We start from the raw sequence: 27,888 nt of genomic DNA on the forward strand, positions 1-27,888 counted from the left end.
ATATCAATTGTTGTATTTTGTAATTTTTAATAAATAAAGTTTTTTTTATACTTTACTTACATATTTTATTTTCCTGATTACATATTTTATTTTCCTGATTACATATTTTATTTTCCTGATAGAATTTTTTAATAGGTACTTTAAACGCTTTCGCTGTTCTGACTGATGGCGTAGAGTCGCCACATAAGATATTACTCTATATTTCTCCGGTTCAACATACTTCACAGAACATGGTCTCACTTTGCTTGACTTGATCATTACCTCTTCAGCTAAGACCAGCTGAAGAGGTAATGATCAAGTTGCCAATCATGGTCAAACGCCCGGTTCTGAATTCTCTTATCGCGATCTTATTTACGTTTTTCTTCACATTCTCCATTAATTCTTCGCTCCTAATAGTTACAGCGTGATGTTATATAGCCTTAAGCCTTCCTCGATAAATGGTCTATTCAACACAAAAATATTTTTTAATTCGAACCAGTAGTTCCTGAGATTAGCGCGTTCAAACAAACAAACAAACTCTTCAGCTTTATAATATTAGTATAGATATCAAATTAGTTTCGATCTCTTCTATTTTTGCTTTGCTTGCTCCTGACGGTAGGCCATTTGAATTCTCAGCTGTCACTGAAGACGACGTATACAAAACTATTCATACCATCTCCTCTAATGCCGTTGGTCCACATCAAATAAGTCGTGTGATGTTAATTCCGATCCTCTCTTATGTCCGCCCTATCATCACCCATATTATTAATACTTGTTTCTCAGAAAATCGCTTTCCTCTTTCTTGGCTAATGGCCTATGTACGTCCTCTCTCAAAATCCCAAATCCTACTCATCTGAATGACATACGTCCTATCTCCATACTTTCATTCTTAACGAAGGTTCTAGAAGCATCTGCCTTTAGCCAGTAATCAAAACATTTACTTGATAACCTTAATAAATAAAATTTTGTTCTCAGTTTTCATAAACTTGCTTTCATTATATATTAACTATTTCTATCACTTCTATGCCGACGACTTGCAGCTTAATGTGCAGACGAATATTGATAACATGGAACAGGCCATTGATTTGCTGAATCAGAACTTAAACGGAGTTATCATTGGTCTAATCGATTTGGCATTTGTGTTAATGTTAAAAAGTGTCAGGCTAAATAGACAGTTTTCTCTGGAATAAATATGACGCGCTTGGTAAAAGCTTCTTTTATACAAAATTTCCACGCCCACACCCCTCTAAAGGAGCACAAGAGTTCGCTTTTTGCATTGATATTGTCGGCGTACGAAGTAGCCGCGGGCAACAGCTAGTATTATAAAAAAAAATATTTGTATGTTTGTATCGTGACGAATTACTTAAATTGTGTCGAATTGAATCATTTTTAACACAGATTTAATTTTTAAGTCGATACCTACTCCTAAGAATTGAATGCACCACTAACGACATAACCTGACTTTGACGTATGTCAAATAGTAAAAATAAATAGGTACCAAAACAAATCAAATATATCATGTAAATATGTAATGGAAGCAAAAATAAAACTAAAATGCAGTCGATTATTTTACGTAATTCTGTTTTAGTAAACGATATAATAGGAAGTGTGAAGTGTCCGATTAATTCTAATCTATTCTACAATCATGTTTCACATTTCTTCTCTAGACCAACAGCATCCGAAGTTCTCACAGCATATTTGCTGCAATGCAATGAGCCCCCATGGACTTCGTATTTTGTGAAGGTAATATCATTCTCATAAATGCACCACACAAATTTTAATCAAAGATAAACCCCTTGGATTCTTCTTTTAGATGACAGATTTGAAGTCTAGTGACTATCGGGCCTATAAATACCGTGAGGAATAAAAACGTATGTTTTTATGCTTACATGTTAAACGTTAATCGCTTATTAGTTTTTAGTATATTGAGGTTTAAGGTTACTTATGTATTATAAATAAAATTAAATATTACATAATTTTAAAATCTCACTCGTGATTTTTCTTTGTCCTGGTACATGGTGCTTGTAATTTGTTTCAGTACAGTAGTGTGAAAGATGACCAGTTCGGCATGTCTAACTTCAACTGGAAAGTTGGTAATTCCAACTACCAAATACTAAGAACGGGCTGCTTTCCTTATATCAAATATCACTGCTCAAGAAGGCATGTTGAAGATTTGGGAGCTTCTGATAAGTTTATGAGGACTATCAAGGTGATAAATCTAGGTAAAATTGAAGATATGGGTTCCTATTTGAATACTAGAAAGGTCTAAAGTTTTGCACTAACAACTTCTGTCTATCTGAATTTCGTAGAGACATGATAGATAGATAGATAAAACTCTTTATTGCACTATAAGAGTAAAACATACAAAAAAACACAAAGCAGATATAGATGGTACAAAGGCGGACTTATCGCTAAAGCAATCTCTTCCAGTCAACCTTTGGGTGGAAGGAAATCAAATAGGAGATAGGCGGTTGGCGCAGAGCAAGATAAATAAATGTTTGAACATAATAAACTACATACAGAATATATATCTATATATAATACATATAAATACATGATATGACATGATATGTTTTATTGATGAAAAGGGTATAGCCGGATAAGTATGACGATCTGGCCTCCAAATGAGAACCTTTATCGAAACTTATGTTCTAATATCGCCTTGATGTACAAACACAATTTATGTACTTTTCGCGGCCAGCTTTCGCTTTGACCTTGAGATATGGGAAAAAATAATCGCACGCATGACTTTTATTCAAAGTCATATATCTCAAAAATTAATTACGCTAGAGAGATGAGACCAACGCGAGTTTTTAGATTACATTGCAGAGTATATCATATATTATTTTCAAATTTTTTGAGTATATTTATATATAAAAAAAAATTAAAAAATAAGTCAATCATAATTTTTTTTTCATGTTCTCTGAGACTTACAATCACGAAAATAATATATGTTATGCTCCTTTACGTGCTCTATTACTCATAAAAATTTGGTAAAAAAAAAATGGTGCAACACTTTGAAAAAAAAATTATGTGATTAGCGCCTTCTACTATACCCTTGTTCTATAAGGCCTACATTACATTTTATTCATTTTTTCGAAGTGTTGCACCAACTTGATAAGCGTTGGAATAATTGTTCAAAAAGAAAAGAAAAAATAACCAATGTCCAATATTTTCCTGTTAATCAAAATAGCAAAAAGAGAAAAAAATTAATTATCGTCACTATTGTAATTAATTATTACTGGAGCATTTTGAGTAGCAAATATTTTAGTGAGGACTTCAGAAGGACGCAAAATTTTGGACAAATATCGTCCATATGACAGATAATAAATAATAGCTGCTGTATGTGAACAGCACCCCACTGTACGGTTGCCATTGGGACAATCACAGCAATAACGGAGAATACTATTGTAATCATTACCATCGGAAATATAGTGAATGTAAATACGATAGACTTTACTATTTATATGCCTTGATTTTACTTCTGCTTTAATGATATTAGATGCTGATTTCACATATTGTACTAAAAGATTATTTTGATCGTCCATTATTTTGGCCAAGTAAGATAAAGTAAGATAAAGTCTATCGTATTTACATTCACTATATTTCCGATGGTAATGATTACAATAGTATTCTCCGTTATTGCTGTGATTGTCTTAATGGCAACCGTACAGTGGGGTGCTGTTCACATACAGCAGCTATTATTTATTATCTGTCATATGGACGATATTAGTCCAAAATTTTGCGTCCTTCTGAAGTCCTCACTAAAATATTTGCTACTCAAAATGTTCCAGTAATAATTAATTACAATAGTGACGATAATTAATTTTTTTCTTTTTTTGCTATTTTGATTAACACGAAAAGTAATAAAAGTTGTGATAAATATTGGACATTGGTTATTTTTTCTTTTCTTTTTGAACAATTATTCCAACGCTTATCAAGTTGGTGCAACACTTCGAAAAAATGAATAAAATGTAATGTAGGCCTTATAGAACAAGGGTATAGTAGAAGGCGCTAATCACATTATTTTTTTTTCAAAGTGTTGCACCATTTTTTTTTTTACCAAATTTTTATGAGTAATAGAGCACGTAAAGGAGCATAACATATATTATTTTCGTGATTGTAAGTCTCAGAGAACATGAAAAAAAAATTATGATTGACTTATTTTTTAATTTTTTTTTTATATATAAATATACTCTAAAAATTTGAAAATAATATATGATATACTCTGCAATGTAATCTAAAAACTCGCGTTGGTCTCATCTCTCTAGCGTAATTAATTTATGAGATATGTATATGACTTTGAACAAAAGTCATGCGTGCGATTATTTTTTCCCATATCTCAAGGTCAAAGCGAAAGCTGGCCGCGAAAAGTACATAAATTGTGTTTGTACATCAAGGCGATATTAGAACATAAGTTTCGATAAAGGTTCTCATTTGGAGGCCAGATCGTCATACTTATCCGGCTATACCCTTTAAATACATAGTATGCTGTTTGAAATATGATATCAAATATTTGATTTCAGGTATTCCATGTTTATTATATGGACTTGCAGCAACACAACTAATAAGACACATGGAAATAGTTCACACCACAAAAGGTCCTGTGACCATCTACTTCTTGTTACCAGAACACAAAGGTTCATTTCATTAGAAAAAATAGTAATAATAAGAATTTATTTATTTTGTAGTTTAAAAAGAGGAATTCAAGTAGGTTTTATCATTTATAAATAAATATTAAACACCAAAGCCTATGTGATACTTTCATAAAATGTTTTATTTACACTTCAGCATTATATTGCCGCAACATGTTGAAATAGGAGTATGCTGAGCTCACAATCTGGAATAGTAAAAAAATCCTTATGTTACTTACAACAAGGAAGCAAAATAGTCAATCTCTTTCCTACAGGTGAAACTAAAAGCATTCTTTACTTGTGAACCCTGTTATCCCCTAGGGTTTGGTCGTTTAAATATTAAGAAAAAGTGGCAAGTGGAAATATAAACTCTGCTTCTGCTGCAGTAAAGGCCTTATTTATTAGCTATTGCCTGGAATTTAGCCGTTCGAAGCCTTAAAAGCTGACCAGAATACAGGGGGTATTCTGGTGGGGTTTCCCCCACCTTTTGTCCCATCCATGCAGGGACATGTAAAAGTTGGAGAGAATTATTTACGGATGAGAAGGTTTCCAATTGAAGATGCGGCAGTCCAGTGAACTTGATGACGACTGGCTGCTGAGAGCGATGCATCACTATGATGATGTCGCTGCGCAACATTCGGCCCAGAGAGGTCTCGTGCCAGCCACAGTTCCAACACGCGTCTCCTATGGCAAATCCCTGCCAGAAATCAGGAGCAAAGATTCACGTCTTTTCCGAAAGAAGTTAGGGGTTATATAAATGTAAGCAAAAGAAGCTCAAGATAAGAACTTAATATCTTTTAAATCACATTTTCGACCGAGTCCAATTTCTCTGCAGGACTAAGTACTTAAGCACATTTTCTTCATGTCAGGTCTTTAATCTTACCTTATTTCTGATCATAGTGCCGAGGTAGCACGGAATCCACAATTGAACTAAGGCACCCACAAACAGCATCGAAAACAGAATGTCAAACTTTCCATGGTCAAGTTTCTAAAAAAAATATAGGTCATTGAACTTTTTACATACATCACGTCTCTGTCCCTAACTACGGGGGAGAGAGTGCCAAGTCTCGAAAGACTCGAGGACCTCTTTCAGATGCTAGCCTAGCTTGCTAATTGATGATACTTACATCTGCTATTTGATAACCCATCAAGCATAGGGCTATAGCAGTGAACATCACTTGGTACACAAGAGGAGGTCCATAAACCGATGACACTGTGTTAACAGCTCTGAAATAAATTAAGAAGATAAGTAATCGATGCACTATGACTCGTAAATTAGTTTTAAAGCTTCATTAGCTGCGCCCTGGGGTTTCGCTCCCATGGGAATTTTGAGATAAAACTTATTATGTTTTTTCAGGTTATATTCTTCCCGTGTACCTAAAACGTCATCAAAATCGGCTCAGCAGATTTTGCATTAAGAGTAACAAACATATGTGTGTGACCTTAAAGGATACGCCAAGATAAGCGTTAACTTTTGCGATTAACGAGTACTTGTGTATATTCTCTCCTTTTTTCAGTAATTGTCTAATACTTTATAACATATATTTATTAACTAAGCTTATTACTTAAAAATAGACAGATGCCATCGTACAATGCGGCCCATCCTTTTGTTCAATGCGTGTTGTACGTTAACCCGTCGTGGGTCCGCGCGAACTAGATCTACTACGGCTTCGTCCAGGCCCTCGAAGATTACATGGAAATCCATGATCACCAATTCCATCAAATTGTAATAGTGTAGCAGTATATGGAATTCCGTGTACACGTACACTGAAAGGAATACAAGGTTTAATATATTGGAAAGGTTCTTTTTGATCGCTTCGGTAGGCAGTCCCGGTAAATCTTCGCCAGTCCCGATAAATCTTCGCCAATGTTTGTCTTCTACTGTTAAGTATTTTTGTTGCGCTACTAAAGGAGCATCAAAATGAATTGCTTTGTTTCAATACTATTGCAAATATAATATGTATATATCTACTTATATCTTAAGACAAGTGAAACCAAATAAATTACCGCAAAACGTTTGGATATAAATAAAACAGAAGCTTATTTGAAAAGCCATGAAGATTTCATAGTTCGGGGTTCTATAAGGGTCGTCTTCTGGTAACCACATAGGGAACATCAAGGGCCTGACACTGTTCTCATGCTGTGCGGCTATGAGGCTCATCCAGAGAAGTGGACCCACGGTTCCACTGATGTACATGATTGCGATCGCGCTAGTAAAGGCCAGCCACGCGTAGCATAACTTATAGATCAGCAGGTGACCCTGAAAAAAACTATCCCTGGAAGAAGAAATATGTTTAAGTTTTCAGTGTGGAAAGCTCTTTCTGGAAATTACGAAATGTAATGTTCCTTATTTATAATTGATAGAGTACATAATATGTAGGTCAAATATGTTACCGGAATACTTATTACGTGCGATGAAGATGTTGATGATGCTAATGATGTATTAAACATTTAAATTAACACAAGTAAGTTGACTGTACGTTTAGATTTAAAGACATTATGATTTGCCTACGCGATATTAGGAACAGAAATGTGTTCTAAAGTAAATACAGACCTGTATTTTGGCGTGAGCTTGGAAATATAGACGAAATCCTCATTCATATCTTCAACCAGTTCTAGAATTTTCTCCTTGTTGTATAACACGGTGACGTATATAAAAGGGATGATGCCAAGTAACACGAAATAGCAGAAGCACTCGGTGGCATCCGAATAATTCTTTATCATGACGAAGTGGTGAACGAAAATGCTCTCCAAGGTGACGGCAACAATCGCAAGACTGACGCATATGATCGGCCAGAAGAATCTGGTAAATACAATACAATAAAACAACACTTTATTGCACCACAAGAAATTGCAGCCAATTCTACATATATACTTAAGTATAAACATTGCAGCAAAAGGCGACTTATAACACGCTATCTCTTCCAGGTAAGCTTTTTGTTAAAAATAGAGGTCAAACTATATATCAAACTTAGGTAACTTATAAAATTATACATACACACACACACACACACGTGTCACGGTTTGTAAAAGACAATCAAGAAAAAGACTGAAAAGCTTGGGATTTCTTTTAGCCGATGGGCTAGCTACCTGTGACTCCACAGTTAAGCCATTCAGAGGAACGTGGCCTTTCAGTCTTATTCACGAGATTCGAAAGTTTAATTGAAATAAGTACAAATAAAAAAGTTATCCGAAATTCTGATACTATACTCTCTTGTTTCCAATTAAACATTGAAAAATATATCGTAGTTTGGTATCATCCATAGGAATATCACCATATCCACATGAAAAATATGTGAGAAACTAAACTTCTGTTTATCGGCAATAAGTGAGTACTTAAGAAGATGTTTTAGCAGAGACCTGACACGAGATTCACGATTATTAAAGAATATCCCCATGGCGGCCAGAAACACGCGAAGCTGGGGGTGAAAACTGTACAACGTGATTTCTGGAGCATCAAAATCGAAATTGTTTTTCATGAAAAAGTTCCTGAAATTCGCCAGTAAAGACATTTCTAATATTTCAATTGTACTGCAGAGAACTGATTATTCGGAATGAATAACAATTTTTTTGTCTTCGGAAAATTATTGGTCCATTGCAATCATGTGATTATCAGCAATCATTGGACCTAATTATGAAATTGAATAGTTATTACGTTGATTGAATAACTACACTGGTTGATGTAGGTATTCTAATTTTACAAGACGTAAGAGAATCAACTTTTGGTACATACATAAATTAGTCATATTTTAGGAATGAACCATTTCATTAGATGCCAGCTGCTGAGAACCTACCATCCAACCATGTATTTAAGCATTTATTATGAACTCATTACATATGAAAACGAAAAATACCTACATATCATCAATACATATAATAAAACAGTAAAATAAAATTTTGTTTGTACATTGAGTACATACATATATATATATATGGTCACGTCTATATCCCTTGCGGGGTAGAGTCAACAATCTTGAAAAACTGAATGGCCACGTTCAGCTATTTGGCTTAATGATAGAATTGAGATTCAAATAGTGACAATAGTGCTAACACATCGCCCAAAAAAGAATCCCAAGTTTGTAACCCTATCCCTAAGTCGCCTTTTACGACATCCATGGGAAAGAGATGGAGAGGTCCTATTCTTTTTTGTATTGGTGCCGGGAACCACACGGCACATTGAGTACGAGTATGTACCTATATTTTCAATAAAATAATTTATAACGATGAAGAAATAGTAATCGAGCATGAATAAAAAAAAAAGTCTGTCTGCTTGTATGTTTGCTGACGCGACACGCTATTTCTTATGCCTGGCCAACATATAGGGTATCATTTATTTTGGAAACTGGAACAGCTGATGTCGAACCATAACAGCTCAGTTAAACTATAGGAAATATCGAAAAGAGGCTGATGAGCATTTTCCGTTGGCGTATAAAAATCGAAGATTTGGAACACCTGATGCAGAACCATTATAGACCAGCTAAATAATTCGAATTATGGAAAAGACGTCTTAACAAAAGTTTTTCAACATGATGAGAATTTTCTTTGGCGAAACAAAAAAAGGAAGATCTGCATCATGTGATGTAGAAGCCAAAGGGACCAGCTACTCTGTAATATGTACCGTAATTTGAGTAAATTTATTGACCTAAACCTTCGTATTTCCAATAACATGCAAATGGAGAAGCTAAACGTGGCTGTTCAGTCTTTTCAAGACTGTTGACTCTATACTCCATACCTAGAGTAGAATTTTGTTCCACTTTAATGCTGGGCACTAAAGTTTTATGTAACATCTTTTCAACTTCTCTTTATTTATATTTGTTCATTGTGTATTATTGGTATGTAATAAATCAAACGAACGTGGGTTCAATGAACTTATATAACCGCAATATAAATATTTATTTACAATCTAAATCCAAAGATAATGTGTAAAGCTGGTACCATTTACTTATCTAAGTATACCGCGATATTGTCACCATTTTATTTTTCGTCTGTCCTAAAAATATAAAAAGCCAGGGCTACCAACGATTCGCGGTACGAACAATATCATTTACTTATTTCTGTCTATCTGTACTGTTTTATCAGTTTAGAAATTTAATAATGCAGACGTGTGTTTATATTTCTTTACAGTAGGTATTTTATATAAACTGGGAATGGGAAATAACAAGCTTTTACCCCATTTCTTCTTTCTTTCAGTGTCTCTCTAACTTCCTCAGTGTTATCCAGGATAATACCTAAATATTTACCTAGTTTGCACATGTAGGTATCGCTAGTGGATTGCAATACCTAACGCAACGCAACACAATACAATGCAATGTAGGTATTAAAGCAACCGAAATGAGTAAAGTAGCATTGCATGTGTCTTTATGTGGCTTCTCCACTTGAGATATTGATTTTCCAAGTAGCGACGTAATGCAGTTATTTCAGTGAACCAGCAAAGTTATTGGAAAGATTTAAATTACCCTTGTGGTGAACAGCTCTACGCCACACGTCACATACAGCAAATCATACAACTGTCAATCATCGCGAAGAATATGACGCGCTCAACCAATAGCAGCGAAGAATCTAAATCGCGATTACAAAGATTTCACGGATTGGAGCATATATGCAACCTCTGATACAACATTGTTGGAGCCGCGGTTTCCCAGGCATACTTAGCCTGGCGGAAGTTAGGTGGCGGTCGAGCCGGATCATCGCTCCCGCTTCACCCTAATAGGATTGTTTTGTTCACGTTCGAATAGAAATTCAACAAGACAACGCTCTGGCTTGACGCTCTTACATATCATATCGAACCAAACATAAACAAAGTCGGAAACTAGGGGACAGGGGTGAGGTTACACGGCGCGGGGTCAAACCGTCGTCTACAAAAGCACCTCGCAGATATATATAATCCTCATTTTGTTCAAGTCGTACTCCCTTAGCAATCATTTTCTGCATTTTTTCATTGCCAACTTTGACTGAAAACGAATTTAACGATTCAATATTATATACGAGCCCGTTTCTCTCTTACCGCCAACTTTGAATTTCTCTCTCATTCGCGACAATGGCTGTTTAGTGTGTATTGATCAAGACCAAACAAACCGTCTTGGTATTTACATATTAATATTCGAAGAATAATGAGTACATGCTACGCTGGATTGCAGACAAGTCGGAATGATGTTATTTTAAGGATACATAAACCTTAAAATAAAACCGTATATATATTGCACATTGCTGTATCAATTGGTTATTAAGTGTGTAATTGCTAATTACACATATAAAATAAAAACTTATTTATTTTATTGTGACCAGCACTTTTCTTTAAGGGGCGTACCTACTTGCATTAAAGATGTTAGGAATTATAGGCAGCGTCGTATTTTTGGCAGTGTTATTAAGATCGTTGTATAAAAATGCTTATAGGAGACCATCAGAAAAGTTTCCACCAGGTAAGTTACATTTTAATTTCAAATTACTATTGGTTTTAAAATCAGTATCCTCTTCCTGTGAATGTGGTGAAACTTGGAACTGTTAATAAAGTAAAAATTTACCAAGATATTGGTTTCAGGAAAGCAGCAGTCTTCAAAATCAACGTAACTTTGTTAGAAAAAATTCCAAGCATACCTATATCTGTTATGTATAGGTACAAAATTGAATCTAGGGGTAGTCTTTTGAAAAGTCTACAACGGTACAAGGAGCTCGTATCGATGATACACAGATAATAAAAGTAATCGTTTCTAATTCTAAATTACTCATAACAGGACCTCCAAGCCTCCCCGTATACGGTGCCTACTGGATAGTGCTATGGTACGGCTACAACGACCTAGCGAATGCCTTCAGAAAACTTGGAGAAATATACAAGACCAAGGTAGTCGGACTGTACTTGGGTTCTGTGCCTACGGTGGTGATCAATGATCCTGTTATGGCCAAAGAGATGCTGAGTAGCGATGCTTTCGATGGTAGAATGGACGTCATCTTAAACAGACTCCGCTCTTATTGGAAGCGGCTAGGTAAGTTACATTAATGATAATGTGGTAGGTATAAACATAGCGTATAACCCCAAAGCAGGCAATGTACCTTTTTAATGGTGAAATAATTTTCATGATTTGTTCAGTATTTCCGAAGATTAGCCCATACAAACAAACAAAGTTACAAAATCGTAACAGATCTATAGGCAAATAGCTTTTGTTATTCTATTTTGATTGTATCGGTTTGTGAACCCAATCAAGTGATTCATAATTTTGATAACCGTCATTATGCGATAAAATTACTGTTTTGTTTACTAATTATTTTTTTTATATACCTACACAACAGTAATTAAGTCGTAGAGTAGATCTTTATTTCATATATTAATACTTAGTTAACAATTGTTTAGTATTCTGTAAGAGATCCTTTACGGGAAAAGTCCATCGTTGCCATATTTTATTTCTGTATGTTACCTTTATGCAGTTGGGTATTGTTTTACGCAATAAAGTTACCACAAATTGTGACTCGGATGTCAATCATGCACAGTATGTTTGCGAGCAAAATGATAAATTATCGTTCATCAACCCTGCCCTTCATATGTTTGCATTTACTTCGAAGCCGTGTGGTTCCCGGCACAAATAGAAAAAAAGAATAGGACCAATCCATCTCATTCCCATGGATGTCGTAAAAGGCAACTAAGGGATAGGCTTTTAAACTTGGGATTCTTCTAAGGATCGGCTAGTAACCTGTCACTATTATTTATATAAGAATCAATTCTATCATTAAGCCAAAAAGCCGAACGTGGCCTATCAGTGTTTTGTGGCTTCGTCTACCCCGCGAGGGACAAAGACGTAACCATATGTATGTATGTGTACTTCGAAAACGAAAATTACGCTAGATTCTGTTACTAATAGATTACGGATGATACATTTTCGATTTCGGATGATAAATTTTCGTAAGAGAATCATTTAGTAATTAAGTTGATGTACATCAGTCAAAACAGACTCTGTTCTAAGTAAAAAATCTGGTCATGTGTTCATAATTCGGTCGCTTTTAAACGTTCACCACCGACACCCGCCACATTACGCTAGAAGCAATGACTGATAATTTTACATGCGCGTTTTTCAAGTAAAAACTATTTTTCTAATGTTATTTTCAATGTGACTATATATTTTCCACATTCAGGTATATTCTTTGTGGATAGTTACTTCTGGTACGTCCAAAGACGGTTCTCGCTTCGTTGCTTCCGAGACTATGGCTTCGGGAGACGACACCAAACCCTGGAGTCAGTGGTAGAGAATGAGATTAAGACCCTACTGGATATAAGGCTCAATGGCCCACAGAATCCCGCTGAGAAGGTCAGAAAATAAAATAAAGACTATGGTACCTAACTACATACATACATATAATCACGTCTATATTCCTTGCAGGGTATCAGAGCCAACAGACTTGTAAAGACTAATAGGCCACGTTCAGCTGTTTGGCTTTAAGATGGAATTGAGATTCAAATAGCGACAGGTTGCTAGCCCATCGCCTAAAAGAAGAATCCCAAGTTTATAAGCCTACCCCTTAGTCGCCTTTTACGACATCCATGGGAAAGAGATGGAGTGGTCCTATCCTTTTTTCTATTCGTGCCGGGAACCACACGGCAAACCTAACTATTTATCATTAAATAAGCCGTTTGCTGGTGTTTTTAGTTATCTAAAAAAACTATGTGCAATGTATCTTAATAGATTTTGTTCTTAAGGTCAATAATAATAATGTAAATAAATAAGGTCGTAAATACATAAAGTCGATAGGTATATCCCTTGAGACAAGTCCTACAGTCTTTAAAATATTGAAAGGCTATGATTCAAACAGACTTTAAAATTCAAAATAAAAAATCTTTTTTTATTATCTCTGATTTCTGGGGTCTTATTATCTATGCAATCTATCTTCACTCATAACCTCCTATCATGTTTCAGGGCGTCGTGGACGGCGATCTAGTACAATTTCCTCACTTTGTCGTGACGCCTTTTCAGAACGGAATGATGCATGTGTTATGCCAGACAACTGTAGCTCGGGACGAGTATGAGGTAAAGATCCATCACAAAATTATGAGGTCTTGGCACTTTAGAATAGGAATCTTACCCGATTCTTACGGGATTAGCATAGGTACTATTCTAAGCGTATGATTGTTAATTTTTTAGAGTAATATAAAATGTGCCTAAAAATTAAAAAGTTACAAAAATCATCAATATTTCTCAGGCTTTTTTTTTGGACAAATTACACAGATTGAGTTAGCCTCGAAGTAAGTTCGAAACTTGTTGTTACGAGATACTAACCCGACGATACTATATTTTATAATAAATCATCCAAGACCCAGGCCAATCAGAGAAAGTTCTTTCCTCATCATGCCCTGACCGGGATTCGAACCCGGGACCTCCGGTGTCACAGACAAGCGTATTTACCGCTGCGCCACAGAGGCCATCTTTGGTCCCGGTAGCGACTTCCATTGTCCGTGGTTCGACCATAGTTAAGATCTAGAATGGGATCTACAATTATCTAACACAAAAGGGACCCGAACCAATACCAGTATTACCTAATCAAAGTTAGACGAAGTATTATTAGTACAAAATAAATTTAATTGTTATCTTAAAAGTAACCAGATCATTATGTATGAGGGTGTTAAAAACTAGTTCTTGCCACCAGATCCTGTGGGAATTATCTCGGAAAGGTATGATGTTTCAAAGGAGCTCTGACGACGTCGGTGGAGCCCTGTCTCTGACGCCGTGGCTGAAGGACCTGGCTCCTAACTGGAGCGGTTATAATAATTTAAGGAAAGGCATTCAACCTTTTTTGACATACTTTGAGGTAACAGTCGTATACATTTTTCAAAATTCAATAATAGGTTTTGACCTAATATTAATGAATTCTGTTATTTATTCCATCAAAATTCAAATAAGTAACTAGGTGTAGGATATTTAATGAAATAGAGTGTGTTTTGTAAATGTCTTATGGAAAATCAATCTTATAGCTAAAATTGTTTCCATATAGGTATATGAATATACAAATGCTTTGTGTTATTTAAATATGTAGATATGTATGAGTTACTTTCCAAAATTTTGCATTTCGCAACGAAGAATTATGTAAACTGTTGATCTTTCCCATGAAATTACAATGGTCATAGGCACGTTGAAAAGACGTAAAAGTAATTGAAAACGCTTACAGAAAATAGTGGAGAGAGAGATGGAGACCTATGATAAAACAAACGAACGTCACTTCCTGGACGCATACATCACGAAGATGAATGAAGAAATGCGGGAGAAAGGCAGGTCAACATTTTCTGGTAAGGGGTTTTTGTAAATGACATCCATTTTTGTGTGTTCCCAGTTACAACTGCCTCAACTGCCGCCGCATCTCACTTCAAAAATCTTATTTTCATAACCAACCTCAACGATAGACGCGCCTCAAAAAATTACGAGTAACTACCACCACATTAGATATAAGAATAGTGTAGATTTAAACTTTAAGCGATAATAGCTAGATTTAGCCAATTAAAAGGAAAAAAATAAGTAGAGTATTATGTTGTCCATGCAAGGTATGTACGTATACCTACCAAAACCTAATAAAGGAAGACAAATATAACGTTTGTATTTGGCTACAAACACAGCTATGTGTACATAAAATTCTTAAACAGATGACTCTAAAGTTATTGCAACGCAACAAAAATTTATGATAACCATAATTACTATAATAATTATTTTTGGCTCTGAGCATACTTTACATCGCCCGTAGGCGGATTGAGTTTATTACGCACTTGATCGTAATTAACTATGATACCTCATATAATTACTTAACATTTTACAACTAAAATGTGTGCCAAGCAACTGTATGTAGTTCATAAACATAAATCATCCTTAAAATCAAAATTATGGTATCCGATGTTTAGATAGGGTTCCGTAGTAAAATTTTCGCCGTGTTGTAATAGTGGCGTTGATGTCTTTCCAAGAGAGATTTATGTTATATTTAATCTATACTAATATTATAAAGCTGAAGAGTTTGTTTTGTTTGTTTGTTTGTTTGTTTGTTTAAACGCGCTAATCTCAGAAACTACTGAACCGATTTGAATAATTCTTTCACTGTTAGATAGTCTATTTATCGAGGAAGGCTATAGGCTACATTTTATCCCGGATTTCCTACGGGAAACGTCAACAATGCAGGTGAAAGTTGAATGAGTCGGCCATCTGCGAGCTTTCCACGCGAACGCTGCGCAAACCAACAAAGATATAGTAAAACAATGTACTAAAGATGTGAAGTACTCATTTTTTGCCACAAAAAAGTCCGCGAGAGCATATATCTATCTCTTAAGGTTTACTTACAATAACCACTTTTATGTTCATTTTTTAAGATTATTTTTTCACTATAAACATAAGTTATTTTGAAACCAATTTTCTTTAATTCAGTATTAATCCTTATCCAAATAAATATGTTTATTACTTTCGGCTTTTCATGTAGACTAAAATTGCCATTTACAGTATATAAATCAGACGAATAGGTTTTGAGATATAGTCGTTATAAGCAATTTGCAGCGAAACATTTAATACGGCGAACCAGCGTTCTTTCTAATACGCGTGACCGCCTGCAAAAATAAATATGATGCCCAAAATAACTATTCCACGCGGACGAAGTCGCGGGCACGGCTAGTCGAATGATAAATGAATAAATTGAAGACTTTTTGAATGAAGCTTGGGGAGTATAGTGAGTTTTTTCAAAGCACATAGTTGGTCGGTTTCGTTGATTGAAATTAAGTAATGCCTAGTGGAAAGTTAATACCTAACATCTTTATCGTAATATTCTTAATCAAATCAAATAGGTACTTTATCTTATTAATAGGTCTGATTAATACTTTTATCATTTTGGAATTTGTTGTATGTTACTATAATGGCAAACAAAGAATTAGGTCTTCTTGTAGGAACAAATAAAAGCAAATATTCTTACAGTCACATAGGTACCTATATCACGACGTCACGGGTAGACAAAGTTATAACGGTCTTAGAGATACACGAACTCCACTTTTACATGAATGGCTTAATTGAAGATATTGTTGAGAGTCAGTGATTTAGATAGTAACAGCTTGCTAATCCAATGCCTATAAATAAAGCAGATACAGGGATTGTGACAAATGTAAAGATGTAGTCACGGCCTTCGCCTCCGGATGAGAGTTGCGTTTATGTATGTAATGTTTAGGAAGAAAACCGAATCAACTATAATTCTAGTGGAACAACTGGTGATGATATGTGTGGACTACTTATTCCCGGCGACGACCGTGGCGGAGACGACGCTGACCATGATGTTCGAAAGGCTGCTAATCCAGCCCGAGCTGCAAGACAAGATGCAGGAGGAGGTGGACCGCGTGGTTGGTTCTGGAAGGCTGCCGAACATAGATGATAGGAAGAAGTACGTATAGTACCTCTACCAACTCATGGTTGTACCAATGATCTGGTTATATGGGCCGAATGGCAAGAAAGGTCTCTACTCACGCTTTATACCCCCGTATCCGGACCACAAGTTGATAATGTTTTTCGTAAACAATATGTAGTCCACCTAGAAGTATATTCAATACTACATTGAAGTAGTAGTAGGTACTGAAAGAGTTCTAGATATTATCATATTAATGTTATCTATTTATATCCTCCATAGGGCAGAGAAAACATATTTACCTACTGTTATAACTTGTATAAAAGGGTTGAAGGAAATAATTCACGGATTGGCCCAGATTTTACGCACAGTCAAAACTTGTTAAATTAACTTTCTCCTGATACTTTTACCGTAGTTATTTATGAAGCAATTGATATGAATAATGTGTTACATTGGGTTCCCTGAATTTACAGAAAACTTACATAATAAAAATCAGAAGGAAGTTGAAAAGAATGTTGCTGTGTTAATGTTATTGTTATTCTTGTTTACAGTATGCCATATACTGAAGCATGTATCCGAGAAGCGATGCGATGGGACACCCCGATCACGCTTGGCGTGCCACATAGAGCCACAAGGGATACCGTCTTCAATGGATACGATATTCCTCAGGCAAAATCTTTAATGATATTATGATTTAATCATTTAATGATATCTATAACATGAACACCAGGAAGAAACGAAGACGATTTAAGTTTGCAATTTTCAAAACTCCTTCATTGTGGATTTTTAATTTCATTACGCTCTCGGCGCCACATAAAATCGGGGGAATTTCGGAAAATCCTGTCTTAGTCCTAGACGCCACAGCTAAATTGCCAGTCTCTAGATCCGGTAAAATTATGCGTTGATATCTCAGTCAATCAGTCAGTCAGTATCTTCTTTAACATTTTTATATTTAAATGAAACTTTTTCAGTGCTTTTGGTTTTATATTAATTACATACATATTATTTCAGGATACCATGGTAGCGCCGAATTACGTGATGCTGCACATGGATAAGGATGTCTGGGGAGACCCCGAGAATTTCCGACCAGAGCGGTTCATCGTGGATGGAAAACTAGATGTCTCTAAGGATAGATCGCTACCGTTTGGTGCTGGTAAATATATATTTATGTAGACTAAATACACAGACTGAGCTAGCCTTAGAAGATTGTTAATAAGCAAGAGAATACTTCAATCATTGCCAAGGAATATTTTACAAGTAGTTAATTTACAACCACTCTGATAAATATTTTTTGGTTGGTAAAGTGAAAAAGTTTGGTTCGGCGGTGTGAACCGCGTGATTGATTGCAATCAAATTGTTATCATCTTCAACCTTTAATTTACTTTGGAGTGTTAAGAAATTAGAGTTTTCTGTGTTTTATGTATAATTGTTTTCATACGTCTATACTTGATCTCATACCATAAGAGGGTTACATTGCGATTTAATCAATGTTATTTTGATTTCAGGTCGTCGCTTATGCGCTGGCGAGACCTTCGCTCGCAACACCATGTTCTGTATAGTGTCCTCTATCATGCAGAGTTTTCGTGTGGAGCGGGCCCCGGGCACGGGACCCTTGCCCGCCCCTCGAATTCAGGGCATCATCACTACAATACCTGATTTCTGGGTCAAACTCACACTGAGGAAAAAACAGTGAAATTAAATTTATAGAATGTCTAAATTGGTAGTGTGAGTGGTAAAACTTTTGTGAATGCGGTAAAATTTGGCGATCTCTTTTTTTTGGAAATACATTCAAGTACATATATAGTGTTTTTATTTTTTATTTCAGCATGACAGTTTCTAATTTACTAATACCTCCTCTTGACCTGTTTTATGTAATATTTTTCTGCTTTTCATTCGTTGTGCAAAACTGAGTTCCAATACTGATAATTAAATTTAAAAAAAAATTAACTATTTAGTGATTTAGAAAATTATATACGCTTATCGTAACTTGGTACATAATCTTAATATTTAGGTACATCACCGTTCGCCATGTTTATACTCTAGCTTCCATAATCTTTGCTCCTCACTGAGATCCTCTATAAAACAGATGCAACTGAGTCACTATATCCTATCACCACCGTTGGTTCTACCAACATTCCTGTTATACAAGCCAAGTGTGTGAATACAGGGGTGTGCTGATCTTTCCAACGCTTTCTAGTCAAACTGCTCAGGGTCCATCTAAGTGCAAGATTCAGACGTGGATGTTGCACTCCCCTAGTTGAAAGTGTGAAAGGTTACCCATAGTCGCTTTTTCTACATCCAGGACAACAGAAAACATTGACCTTACTGTTAAGGTTCTGGGAACCACAGAGCAACGTAAGATCTATATTGCTGTACTTCTTTACGCTCTGTTGTAATGTTTATTTATCTTACAGTATCATAGTCATAATTAAGTATGCCTAACTACAAGTGCTAAGTTCATTTGGTAATAAACATGGCTATAAAACTGATAAGCTCAGTTATTCCCAATAGGGGAACGCAACTACAGTTTTTATCATGTTTGGTGCTATAATACTGGTTGTCCTTTTGTCAATTATAGTTAATTATTTATATAAAAATGCTACAAAAAGGCCGAGTAAGAATTTTCCACCTGGTAAGATAATATTGGTTATTGATAATTTTAATTTTAAAAATAATGGCGACTATATTTGTCTTCAACCTGTATCATGTAATTAAACCATCTACGAGTATTGCCACGAAATGTTTGCATCCACAATAAGAGTCCAAGAGGTTGATTATCAATTAAATTTGAGTCTAGTAAATTAATGAAATTTTCGTTTTTATAATTATAAGAATTCTAAAAAATCTTAAAAATATTGTACGGTCGTTGTACCGGATGTACTGTATACAAAATCATCCTTATCTATCGAAGCCTTAGATTAATTAAAACTAGTTGATCTAAGATTAGCTCTAATTGGGTCCTAGGAATGTCTTCTTTGATTTCTTTTGAAATAAAGAAGTTTATTAAATTTATATCTTGTTCATTTATTAACGTTTTCTCGCCGATGGTATCTTCAATAGAAAGAAATCTGAATATGAAGGCTTATTACCTTTCCAGATTTTTGGATAATGTGTTAGGTATTTGTTGTAAGTTTTTCTATGAATTTCAATTTCATCATTAAGCCATACAGCTGAACATAGCATAGCGTAGCATTTCAATCAAGCATGTTCTGTCTAACCCGTAAAGACGTGATTTTAATTTTTTAAGTTTGTATTATATATGTGCCTACAAAAATTTGTTTGGACTTTCGTTTTCTCTTCGACAGGGCCCCCTAGTCTTCCCGTTTATGGAGCCTATTGGATGGTTCTAGCGAATGGCTATAATAACTTATCGAAGGCATTCAGGAAACTTGGTCAAACGTACAAGACTAAAATAGTCGGGTTGTACTTGGGTTCATTTCCAGTGATCGTAGTTAATGACCCCGTGATGATCAAGCAAATGTTGTATCACGAAGATTTTGATGGACGCACGGACATCATATTGGGAAGACTACGCGCTTTCTGGAAGCGGTTGGGTAAGCGCAAACCCTCTCTTTGCAGTCGGGTAAAAATAATGGTGATGGACATTACTTATAACCGTAGGCTTATTTTACCAGACTAACAGCCATTTAATTATTACCGTAACTTGTATTTATGTAATCTATAAATTAAGGTAATTAAAATTATATGCTGCTCTTTATTGCACCTAAAAATTAATATATGTATAATACAAAATGTAAAACAGTCGTTGGATTTAGAAGAATATGTACCATAATCGGCCTTATGGGATAAAGCCGATATTGTACATATTCTTCTAATTCTATTGGGATTTCTTTCAGTCAAAAAATAAAATATATATAAATGTACATAAATTGTTAGATGCATCAGAATTGTCTTTTGATAAGTGTTTTAAAAGAACTAAGGTTTAGGGAAAAGCTCGTATCTTGGGGAGGTTTTGCCAAAGCTGTTATACAGGTATTAGGTTTTAACTTCAAACTCTTAAAATAAGAGTTAAAACAAAAATTAATGTAACAAAGTTATTTTCACACCACAAACGCTTGCAGGTATATTCTTTACGGACAGTTATTTCTGGTATGTCCAGAGACGATTCTCCTTACGTTACATGCGGGATTTCGGGTTCGGTAGACGGGACGAGACCCTGGAGGCGGTGGTGGAAAGTGAGGTCAAAACTATGCTGGACATGAGACTAAACGGACCCCAGTATCCTGCTGAGGAGGTTTGTATGTAGTAGCTAGATCACGGTGCTTAGATATACCTAGTTATACTGATAATATTTATTGTTATTTATTTTTTAAAATGTATCGAAAATAATGTAGTAAACGTGAACTTTAAGCCATAAGATTTCCACAAGCAGAACCGTTGGACCAAACTGAAATTATAATAATAAATGTGGGTACGATTATCCAAGAGAGGGTTTTCGGTGATAGGAGAGGCAAATGAATCGTGTAAAAAGTATACTAGATGCAAAATATCATGATTATAAATAAGATAAGTTCTCTTTATTTCGAGGATTATTATTCCCCTAGTTGCACAGACAGTTTAGATAATGAAATACAACGAGAAGTGAACGTTCTTTCTATTTTGATAAAGTATTTTAATTAAAAATGGAAAGCGTGACTGATACACCCATAGCTCTAAAACCACTAAATGGAACGGACTAAAATTATACTAGGTACACTATCTGTGTATAAATTCTAAGGTATTTCTAGGTGAATCATGTATTCTGTCGTAGGTATGATTAAAATATAATATTAAGTTATTGTTAATGTTGAATTTTTCAGAAAATAGTAAATGGCGAACTTGTGTATCTCCCTTACTTCCTCACGATCCCATTCATTAACGGAATGCTACAAGTATTATGCAGGTCGACCCTACCTAGAAGCCAATACGAGGTAAATATTTTTTTTGTTTTAAGTATAATTTTCAGGATTATGTACCTGTAACGTAAACTTTAATTAAGTACTTGTATTGTAGAAGTTAACTTTGTCACCAATTAAAACCAAATTCTCGTTTTTAAAACCTGAAGGTAAACAATGTTTGGAAACGGCCTATTCAAAAGCACAGTTAAATATCAATTAATCGATATCATAATGACTTAGAATATATGTATATGAGGCACAGTAACCAGCCTTTGATTTTATTGGATTAACAATCATACTTTTATCTAACCTGAACCCAGATTAACGTTATCTGGATTTTTTTGAGAGACATGTATATTTTTCGTTAGGTTTTATGGGAAATGAGCCGGGCTGGTCTCTTGTTTCAAAGGAGCTCGGACGATGTGGGGCGAGCCTTGTCTCTGACACCATGGCTCAAGGACCTGGCACCAGGCTGGAGTGGCTACAGTGGGCTACGGAAAGGAAACCAGTATTTTTTGGACTTTTTTACTGTGAGTTATATGAAAATTGGTTATCCCTTATTGTAAATATTTATAATGATAACTAAACTTGCACAATGATGCTTTGTTAGAGTAACTAATTTGATTATTTATTTATTTATTAGGAAAAAATATTGAAGTTGTATATACAGTTTGCACTTTATTATTAGCTTATACTTTAGAAATACATTTAAATTAGTCATTTTCGTACAATTAAAGTTGTAAAAATAAATCACATCCAGAGGTTTGTCGTTGGCTTAAAAAAAATCCTGGCCTCCGTTTATGACCACGATAAATACTTACTTTACTAACTTCGGCCCGCAATATTAAAAAAGGAAAAGTAGCCTATAACTTCCTCAATTAAATAATTTCACGAATAAATTTCACATAGACAAGTCATACTATACAAACAGACTTTCTTATTTATTATATTTTTACGGAGGGAGAATGGATGTTACTTAGTAGGATGTCTACCATTATGTATGAGAATGACAATAGAAGACAATATTGTGTCCTACTTGCAGAACCTAATAAATCAAGAGATGTCAACATTTGATGAGTCGCACCAGCGGCACTTCCTGGACGTGTATATCAAGAAGATGAGGGAGGAACAGCGTCAGCACGACAAGTCCACGTTTTCTGGTGAGCGATAATGTTCAGGACAATGAACTACCTATATCCTGCACATGAAGAGTTATGAATTAATTAATGTAGTACCTATGCTTTAAACAGATCTTGACAAGTAAAAAATGTAATCTTTGCCCTCTGGGAAAAAGGCGTGATTTTATGTTAATAGGTCTATCTCATCATCACTGCTATTGTTCATTGTGTATGGAGGCACATGCGTCTATTCGGAAAGACAAGTTATAGCTTCACATTGCAAACCATAAAGTGATAACAATTGTAAAAAGTTGCTAAAGACACTTTAAAAGTTGAAGGTGCATGTTGATTTGAACCTGTCTCCGCGAAGAAATATTAAACATATAAAATTAACCTAAGTACATGTGAGCTCGTAACCACATAAAGAAGAATAAATGGTTTACTGACTACCTAAAAGAACTCATCAAAATCGCATCCAAAGATTAGGTGTAAAGAAATGAACCTCAAGTTATGTACCTACCTATTAAATTCAAAGCATATAATAGGAATATTTACACTTTCCCATGTTATATTTGTAGAAACACATGGATAGTTAACAATCTGAATACCGTTAGGCAGTTTGTTTATGTCGGTCCTAAAAAGTAATGTCAACAAAGAAATATTTCACATTTAACACTGTAGCAAGTATAAACATAGGTGGTATAAACATACTTTGACGGTCATAGTTACAGTTACAACTAACCGGTCAAGTGTGAGTCGTACTCGCAAATGTAGGGTTCTGTACCACCGTTCATATGGGCGTGTTTGTAAATAGTTTAGAATAATCCTTCCTACAAATATTGCGAAAGTTTATAAAGATGTATGAATGTAAGTATGTTTGTTATTCTTTCACGAAAAATCTCGTGGATAAATATAACCTGTAATAATATAATACGTGTACTAGAGAATAGTATAAATTTTAATACAATATTTCTTTTCATTTTACTTGAGTAAATAAAGAGACATTGCTTAAAAGCGAAAATGTTTTTTTAGAACTCTGTGGCGGCTACAAATAATTAAGAAAAAAAAACGAAATAAACGTTTTTTGCCATTGTGTTAAGAAAAGTAGACCTTAATGAACAATTAGTTGACTGTATTGATTTTTTTTTTATTATTATGGAAACCTAAACCTCCGATGTCTGGATATGGAGATATTATTGCACTACAAAAATGGTGGTTGCAAAAGGTTATACGGCATTTAAAACGCCAAATGATATTGTACGCGTCGCGGAAACTTTGTAAAGAGACGTTGATGTCTTTTTGACCGAGCGAGCGAAGCAAATTGTAACATTTTATGTTTTTTATATAATATTTTAATACTTTTCTACTGTCCATCGATAATTTCAGTTGAACAATTAATCCTGATTTGCACCGACTACATGTTTCCCGCGGCTACGGCGGTCCAGGAAACACTCGCGATGTTGTTGGAGAGGCTGGTGATACAGCCAGAGCTCCAGGATCGTCTCCATGAGGAGGTGGACCGCGTGGTTGGTAGCGGCAGGCTTCCCAACCTCGATGACAGGAAAAAGTATGTATATCGAAATGTATCTCAATTTTAATATCCTTATAAGAGTATTTATTTATTCATCTTATTAATATTTATTTGCTCGTGTTATATCAGTTTTTATAAAATGTTTCGTCGTAATATTTCTCATTTGAATACAAAACTGTTAAAAAAGTCGCCTTAGATTTGGACCTACGTGACTTTACTGTAGTACAACCACAAGAGCCTCTCTCAGTCTCCAGTCTCCTTTTTGGGCATCAAGTTCAATTTATGATGGCACTTCTTTTGTACTGGTTCGATTTTTTTTTAAGTAAATGATTTTTTATTTTATTCTGAGTGATTTTAACTTGCATTTTGTTCGAACATTTAGGTACGTTTACGCCAATACGTTATCAGAATTTATGTGCATTAGTAGGTCACCTAGATTAGTAAATTTTCAACTTATATAGGTCAACTATACTTACATGAGTCGTCATATAAGGAAAACGCTTACTAAAGTGAATGCAACTTTGTTATCTATAATTACTTGTTGTTGACATAATTAGTGCCTGGTACTTGGCAATATTTCATTAATTGCATATGGTTAGATACAGTAGGAGGCGGGGTAATTGCTCCCAATCGACAATTGAACGATAAATGTGTCTTTTGTAACTAATTTCCGGCAGACTCGAACAGAATCTTGTAGGAACTTACAATAGTGCTTATAGGTAATTACTTTGAGAATAAAAGGGAGAGAGAGGAAAGAAAAAGTTGGAACAACTGAAATTAAAAAGATTAGGTAGTTGTAAGTGTAATTAGTCAATTGTTTAGAACTAACTTCAAATGAAGTTAAAAAAGAGAATTTACGACAGCAAAGACCGCAAAGGGATTTTAAGGTTTTTTTAACAATGTTATTAAAAATCATTTAACTGCAATCTCAACTAATACTATTATAAATGTGAAAGTAAGTTTTTTGTTTCACGTGTTATCTGCTGAGCCAATCTTCTTATAATTTTGCGTCTATAGTTCCCGTCTAATTTGCGAAAAACTTGTATTGTAGGTGGCACTAAATTCGCGGGTAAAGCAAACTAGCTAATAAACAGTTAAACAACTAAAGGCATTTTACTTCTTGCGTCTATAAAATAGAGCAAGTCGCAATCAGATCATAGGTTACTCAGAAATAAGCTCTTTATCTCTAGTCTAATTTCAAGATTGTTGCGGGCAAGATTAAAGCGTACTAACAGCACTTAGGTAGCATTTAGTAATATAACCGAAATAACCGAAAAATATAGGTAGGTAACATTCAAGACATGGTCAAACATGAAATAGAAATATTTTATAATAAAATTCGAAGATCTGACAAGATTTGAGTACTCAAAACCGTCGCGTTTGTATGAAGAGAGATATGAAAATGGATAAAGCGAAAAAAGTATGATGGCATCGTGGCAAGTGGAAAGATATAGTCTGTGCCTGCCTCCAGGAAAGAGTCTTGATTTCAATTATATATGTATGTATCTTATAAATTTTTCCCTTCGTTTTGAACTAATACTATTCTGCTTTTGAATTCTAGTATGCCGTATACGGAAGCCTGCATACGAGAAATTATGCGGTTTGAGACACTGGTGCCTCTAGGAGTTCCCCATCGTGCCATCAGCGACACTATCTTTAACGGGTATGACATACCACAGGTAAGGGACTAGCTTAGATTATTTGGATCTTCCTGATTCAGTTTGGGTAGTACTTGAGCTGTTTGGCATTGGTTGGCATGGATAAGGTCATACTAACTTGGGTTATTTGGGCAATTTCCATACAGTAAAACTTTACCTGTATGTTGTCGATTGACATGAAAATGGTCAGATCAAGTGAACCTGACTGTATTATAAGTATGGGAAAATGATAAAAGTAAATAAGTACCAACTTATTGGTTTTTGGGTGTAGGTGGTCAAATTGTCAATATTTCTGAATTAAAAAAAAGCGTGACGCACAGGGAGAGGCACAGCTTCAAACCTACTAGCCATGTGCCAATATGAATCTTTTCTTAGTCACATTAGGTAGTTTAATTGCTAAGTGATGCTCTTGAAATACAACAGCACTAGTTTGCTGTCATAGTTTTTGAACCTATCAATTATGTTACGGTTAAGCTATGGCTATAAGCTTGATAAAAAATTATTTTATTACGTTATAGGGCACCATGGTATCTCCTAACTTGGTGATGCTGCACATGGACAAGCAGATCTGGGGCGACCCTGAATCGTTTCGACCGGAAAGGTTCATCGAGAACGGAAAGTTGAACTTAGCTCTTGACAAATCTCTGCCATTCGGCGCTGGTAAGTGGTAACTTTCGTTGAAGTGTGGTCCCGGAATTTTAGAATTGGACAACTCTATCTCCTTTCTATGGATGTCGTAAATGGCAAACAGTTTTCTCTCGATACTATTTGTAACTTTTATCATCATTTAATATTCTACAAAATCTATCACTTTTTAAATTCGTCTGTTCTCTAATTACAATTTAGGGCACCATTTAAATGTAAGGAAGGTTGTATTTTTTATTGTTGGCCTGTTCCACTAGCCACGTTTAAAATTCTAGTTTCTGGTGATAGCGATCATTGCGAGCTATGCGATCCCGTGATTATTATACCGCTATACGAGTTTTAGGCTATGACCATGTTTGCTTAGGAATTTACATGACAAAACAATAAATGTGATGTGTGTGAAATTACTTACCATATGCAGAGAAGTGCAAATTCGGTAATAGAGAACTAATTGCTAAGCTTAACTATGCTGCAATGAATTTATTTATTAGGTACCGTAGTGCACCAAAACTCGACAAACTGTGTAAAAGTTAAAAAAATATATATTTTTATTTAATGCAGGTCGTAGGTTATGCGCCGGTGAGACGTATGCACGTCAAACGATGTTTCAAGTGTTCGCGGGGATTGTTCAGAATTTCCGCGTTGAACGGGCCCCGGGCTCGGGCCCCATGCCATCTCCTCGCATCCAGGGCATCATCACCACCATACCTGATTTCTGGATTAAGCTCACGGCGAGAATTTAACTGTGAAAAATGGAATTTGTTAAAAAAAGGGTCACATAGTACCTATCCATGGAAAGCTAAGTCGATTTTACCTTAGAAAAAGTTTTGTTAATTTTTTAAGCAATTTTTTTAGTGAAAACGCTGTGAAGAACTTGTATTGAAATATAAATTTTCTTTTTAATTTGTTATTTTTGTCATTCTTACCCTGATATCGCTAGCAATGCAGCTTCTTAAATTTCAATAGTTGTTATGTCTAAGAGATTTTTTCCATGAAAATAATGAGGGAATTCTATAAATAATGTCACATGATCGAAGAAGATAAATTTTAATGAGTGTGTTTGCACTTAATTATAAGCATGGATTTTTT

General features: G+C 35.1%; 3 protein-coding genes across 5 annotated transcripts; 2 read left to right on the forward strand and 1 right to left on the reverse strand.

Annotated features, from left to right (window-relative positions):
* Positions 1 to 1,466: 1,466 nt before the first annotated feature.
* LOC106142815 (uncharacterized protein C15orf61 homolog) lies at positions 1,467 to 4,740 on the forward strand. 3 transcript variants are annotated; one of them, XM_013344718.2, is made up of 3 exons: positions 1,467 to 1,722; positions 2,018 to 2,201; positions 4,506 to 4,740. In XM_013344718.2, the coding sequence occupies exons 1-3, from the start codon at positions 1,534 to 1,536 to the stop codon at positions 4,631 to 4,633; spliced, it is 501 nt and encodes a 166-aa protein (XP_013200172.2). In that variant the 5' UTR covers positions 1,467 to 1,533; the 3' UTR covers positions 4,634 to 4,740. The 3 variants fall into 3 exon arrangements, with proteins under 3 accessions (XP_013200172.2, XP_060801950.1, XP_060801951.1); XM_060945967.1 differs by having other exon boundaries at positions 2,018 to 2,188; positions 4,506 to 4,639; XM_060945968.1 differs by having other exon boundaries at positions 1,582 to 1,722; positions 2,023 to 2,201.
* LOC106142809 (odorant receptor 85b) lies at positions 4,680 to 8,125 on the reverse strand. Its single transcript, XM_013344711.2, has 8 exons — positions 7,974 to 8,125; positions 7,168 to 7,416; positions 6,621 to 6,889; positions 6,179 to 6,380; positions 5,741 to 5,840; positions 5,497 to 5,601; positions 5,149 to 5,310; positions 4,680 to 4,819 (listed from the first exon to the last, which is right to left on the reverse strand). The coding sequence occupies exons 1-8, from the start codon at positions 8,123 to 8,125 to the stop codon at positions 4,760 to 4,762; spliced, it is 1,299 nt and encodes a 432-aa protein (XP_013200165.1). The 3' UTR covers positions 4,680 to 4,759.
* A 1,701-nt stretch (positions 8,126 to 9,826) lies between these two features.
* Positions 9,827 to 27,664, forward strand: LOC106142814 (uncharacterized). Its single transcript, XM_013344717.2, has 21 exons — positions 9,827 to 11,032; positions 11,345 to 11,593; positions 12,735 to 12,907; positions 13,514 to 13,624; positions 14,241 to 14,402; positions 14,760 to 14,877; positions 16,808 to 16,988; positions 17,501 to 17,618; positions 17,961 to 18,102; positions 18,455 to 18,638; positions 18,775 to 18,820; positions 19,461 to 19,581; positions 20,255 to 20,503; positions 21,032 to 21,204; positions 21,770 to 21,880; positions 22,216 to 22,377; positions 22,890 to 23,007; positions 24,352 to 24,532; positions 26,058 to 26,175; positions 26,673 to 26,814; positions 27,361 to 27,664. Exons 1-21 carry the CDS (start codon positions 10,936 to 10,938, stop codon positions 27,540 to 27,542), a joined length of 3,138 nt encoding a protein of 1,045 aa, XP_013200171.2. The 5' UTR covers positions 9,827 to 10,935; the 3' UTR covers positions 27,543 to 27,664.
* Positions 27,665 to 27,888: the final 224 nt, after the last annotated feature.

The sequence above is a fragment of the Amyelois transitella genome, chromosome 9 (genome assembly GCF_032362555.1).
Source record: "Amyelois transitella isolate CPQ chromosome 9, ilAmyTran1.1, whole genome shotgun sequence".
NCBI lineage: Eukaryota > Metazoa > Arthropoda > Insecta > Lepidoptera > Pyralidae > Amyelois > Amyelois transitella.

Bases quoted from the DNA above. Each gene is read 5' to 3' on its own strand.
- LOC106142815 (XM_013344718.2), top strand. From the start codon at position 1,534: ATGCAGTCGATTATTTTACGTAATTCTGTTTTAGTAAACGATATAATA. The intron at 1,723-2,017 runs GTAATATCATTC...AATTTGTTTCAG, and splicing joins GGACTTCGTATTTTGTGAAG to TACAGTAGTGTGAAAGATGA. The intron at 2,202-4,505 runs GTAAAATTGAAG...ATTTGATTTCAG, and splicing joins TATCAAGGTGATAAATCTAG to GTATTCCATGTTTATTATAT.
- LOC106142809 (XM_013344711.2), bottom strand. From the start codon at position 8,125: ATGTCTTTACTGGCGAATTTCAGGAACTTTTTCATGAAAAACAATTTC. The intron at 5,841-6,178 runs GTAATAAGCTTA...AATTTATTTCAG, and splicing joins TGGCATCTGTCTATTTTTAA to AGCTGTTAACACAGTGTCAT. The intron at 5,602-5,740 runs GTAAGTATCATC...TATTTTTTTTAG, and splicing joins TGGGTTATCAAATAGCAGAT to AAACTTGACCATGGAAAGTT.
- LOC106142814 (XM_013344717.2), top strand. From the start codon at position 10,936: ATGTTAGGAATTATAGGCAGCGTCGTATTTTTGGCAGTGTTATTAAGA. The intron at 12,908-13,513 runs GTCAGAAAATAA...ATCATGTTTCAG, and splicing joins CACAGAATCCCGCTGAGAAG to GGCGTCGTGGACGGCGATCT. The intron at 23,008-24,351 runs GTGAGCGATAAT...CGATAATTTCAG, and splicing joins CGACAAGTCCACGTTTTCTG to TTGAACAATTAATCCTGATT.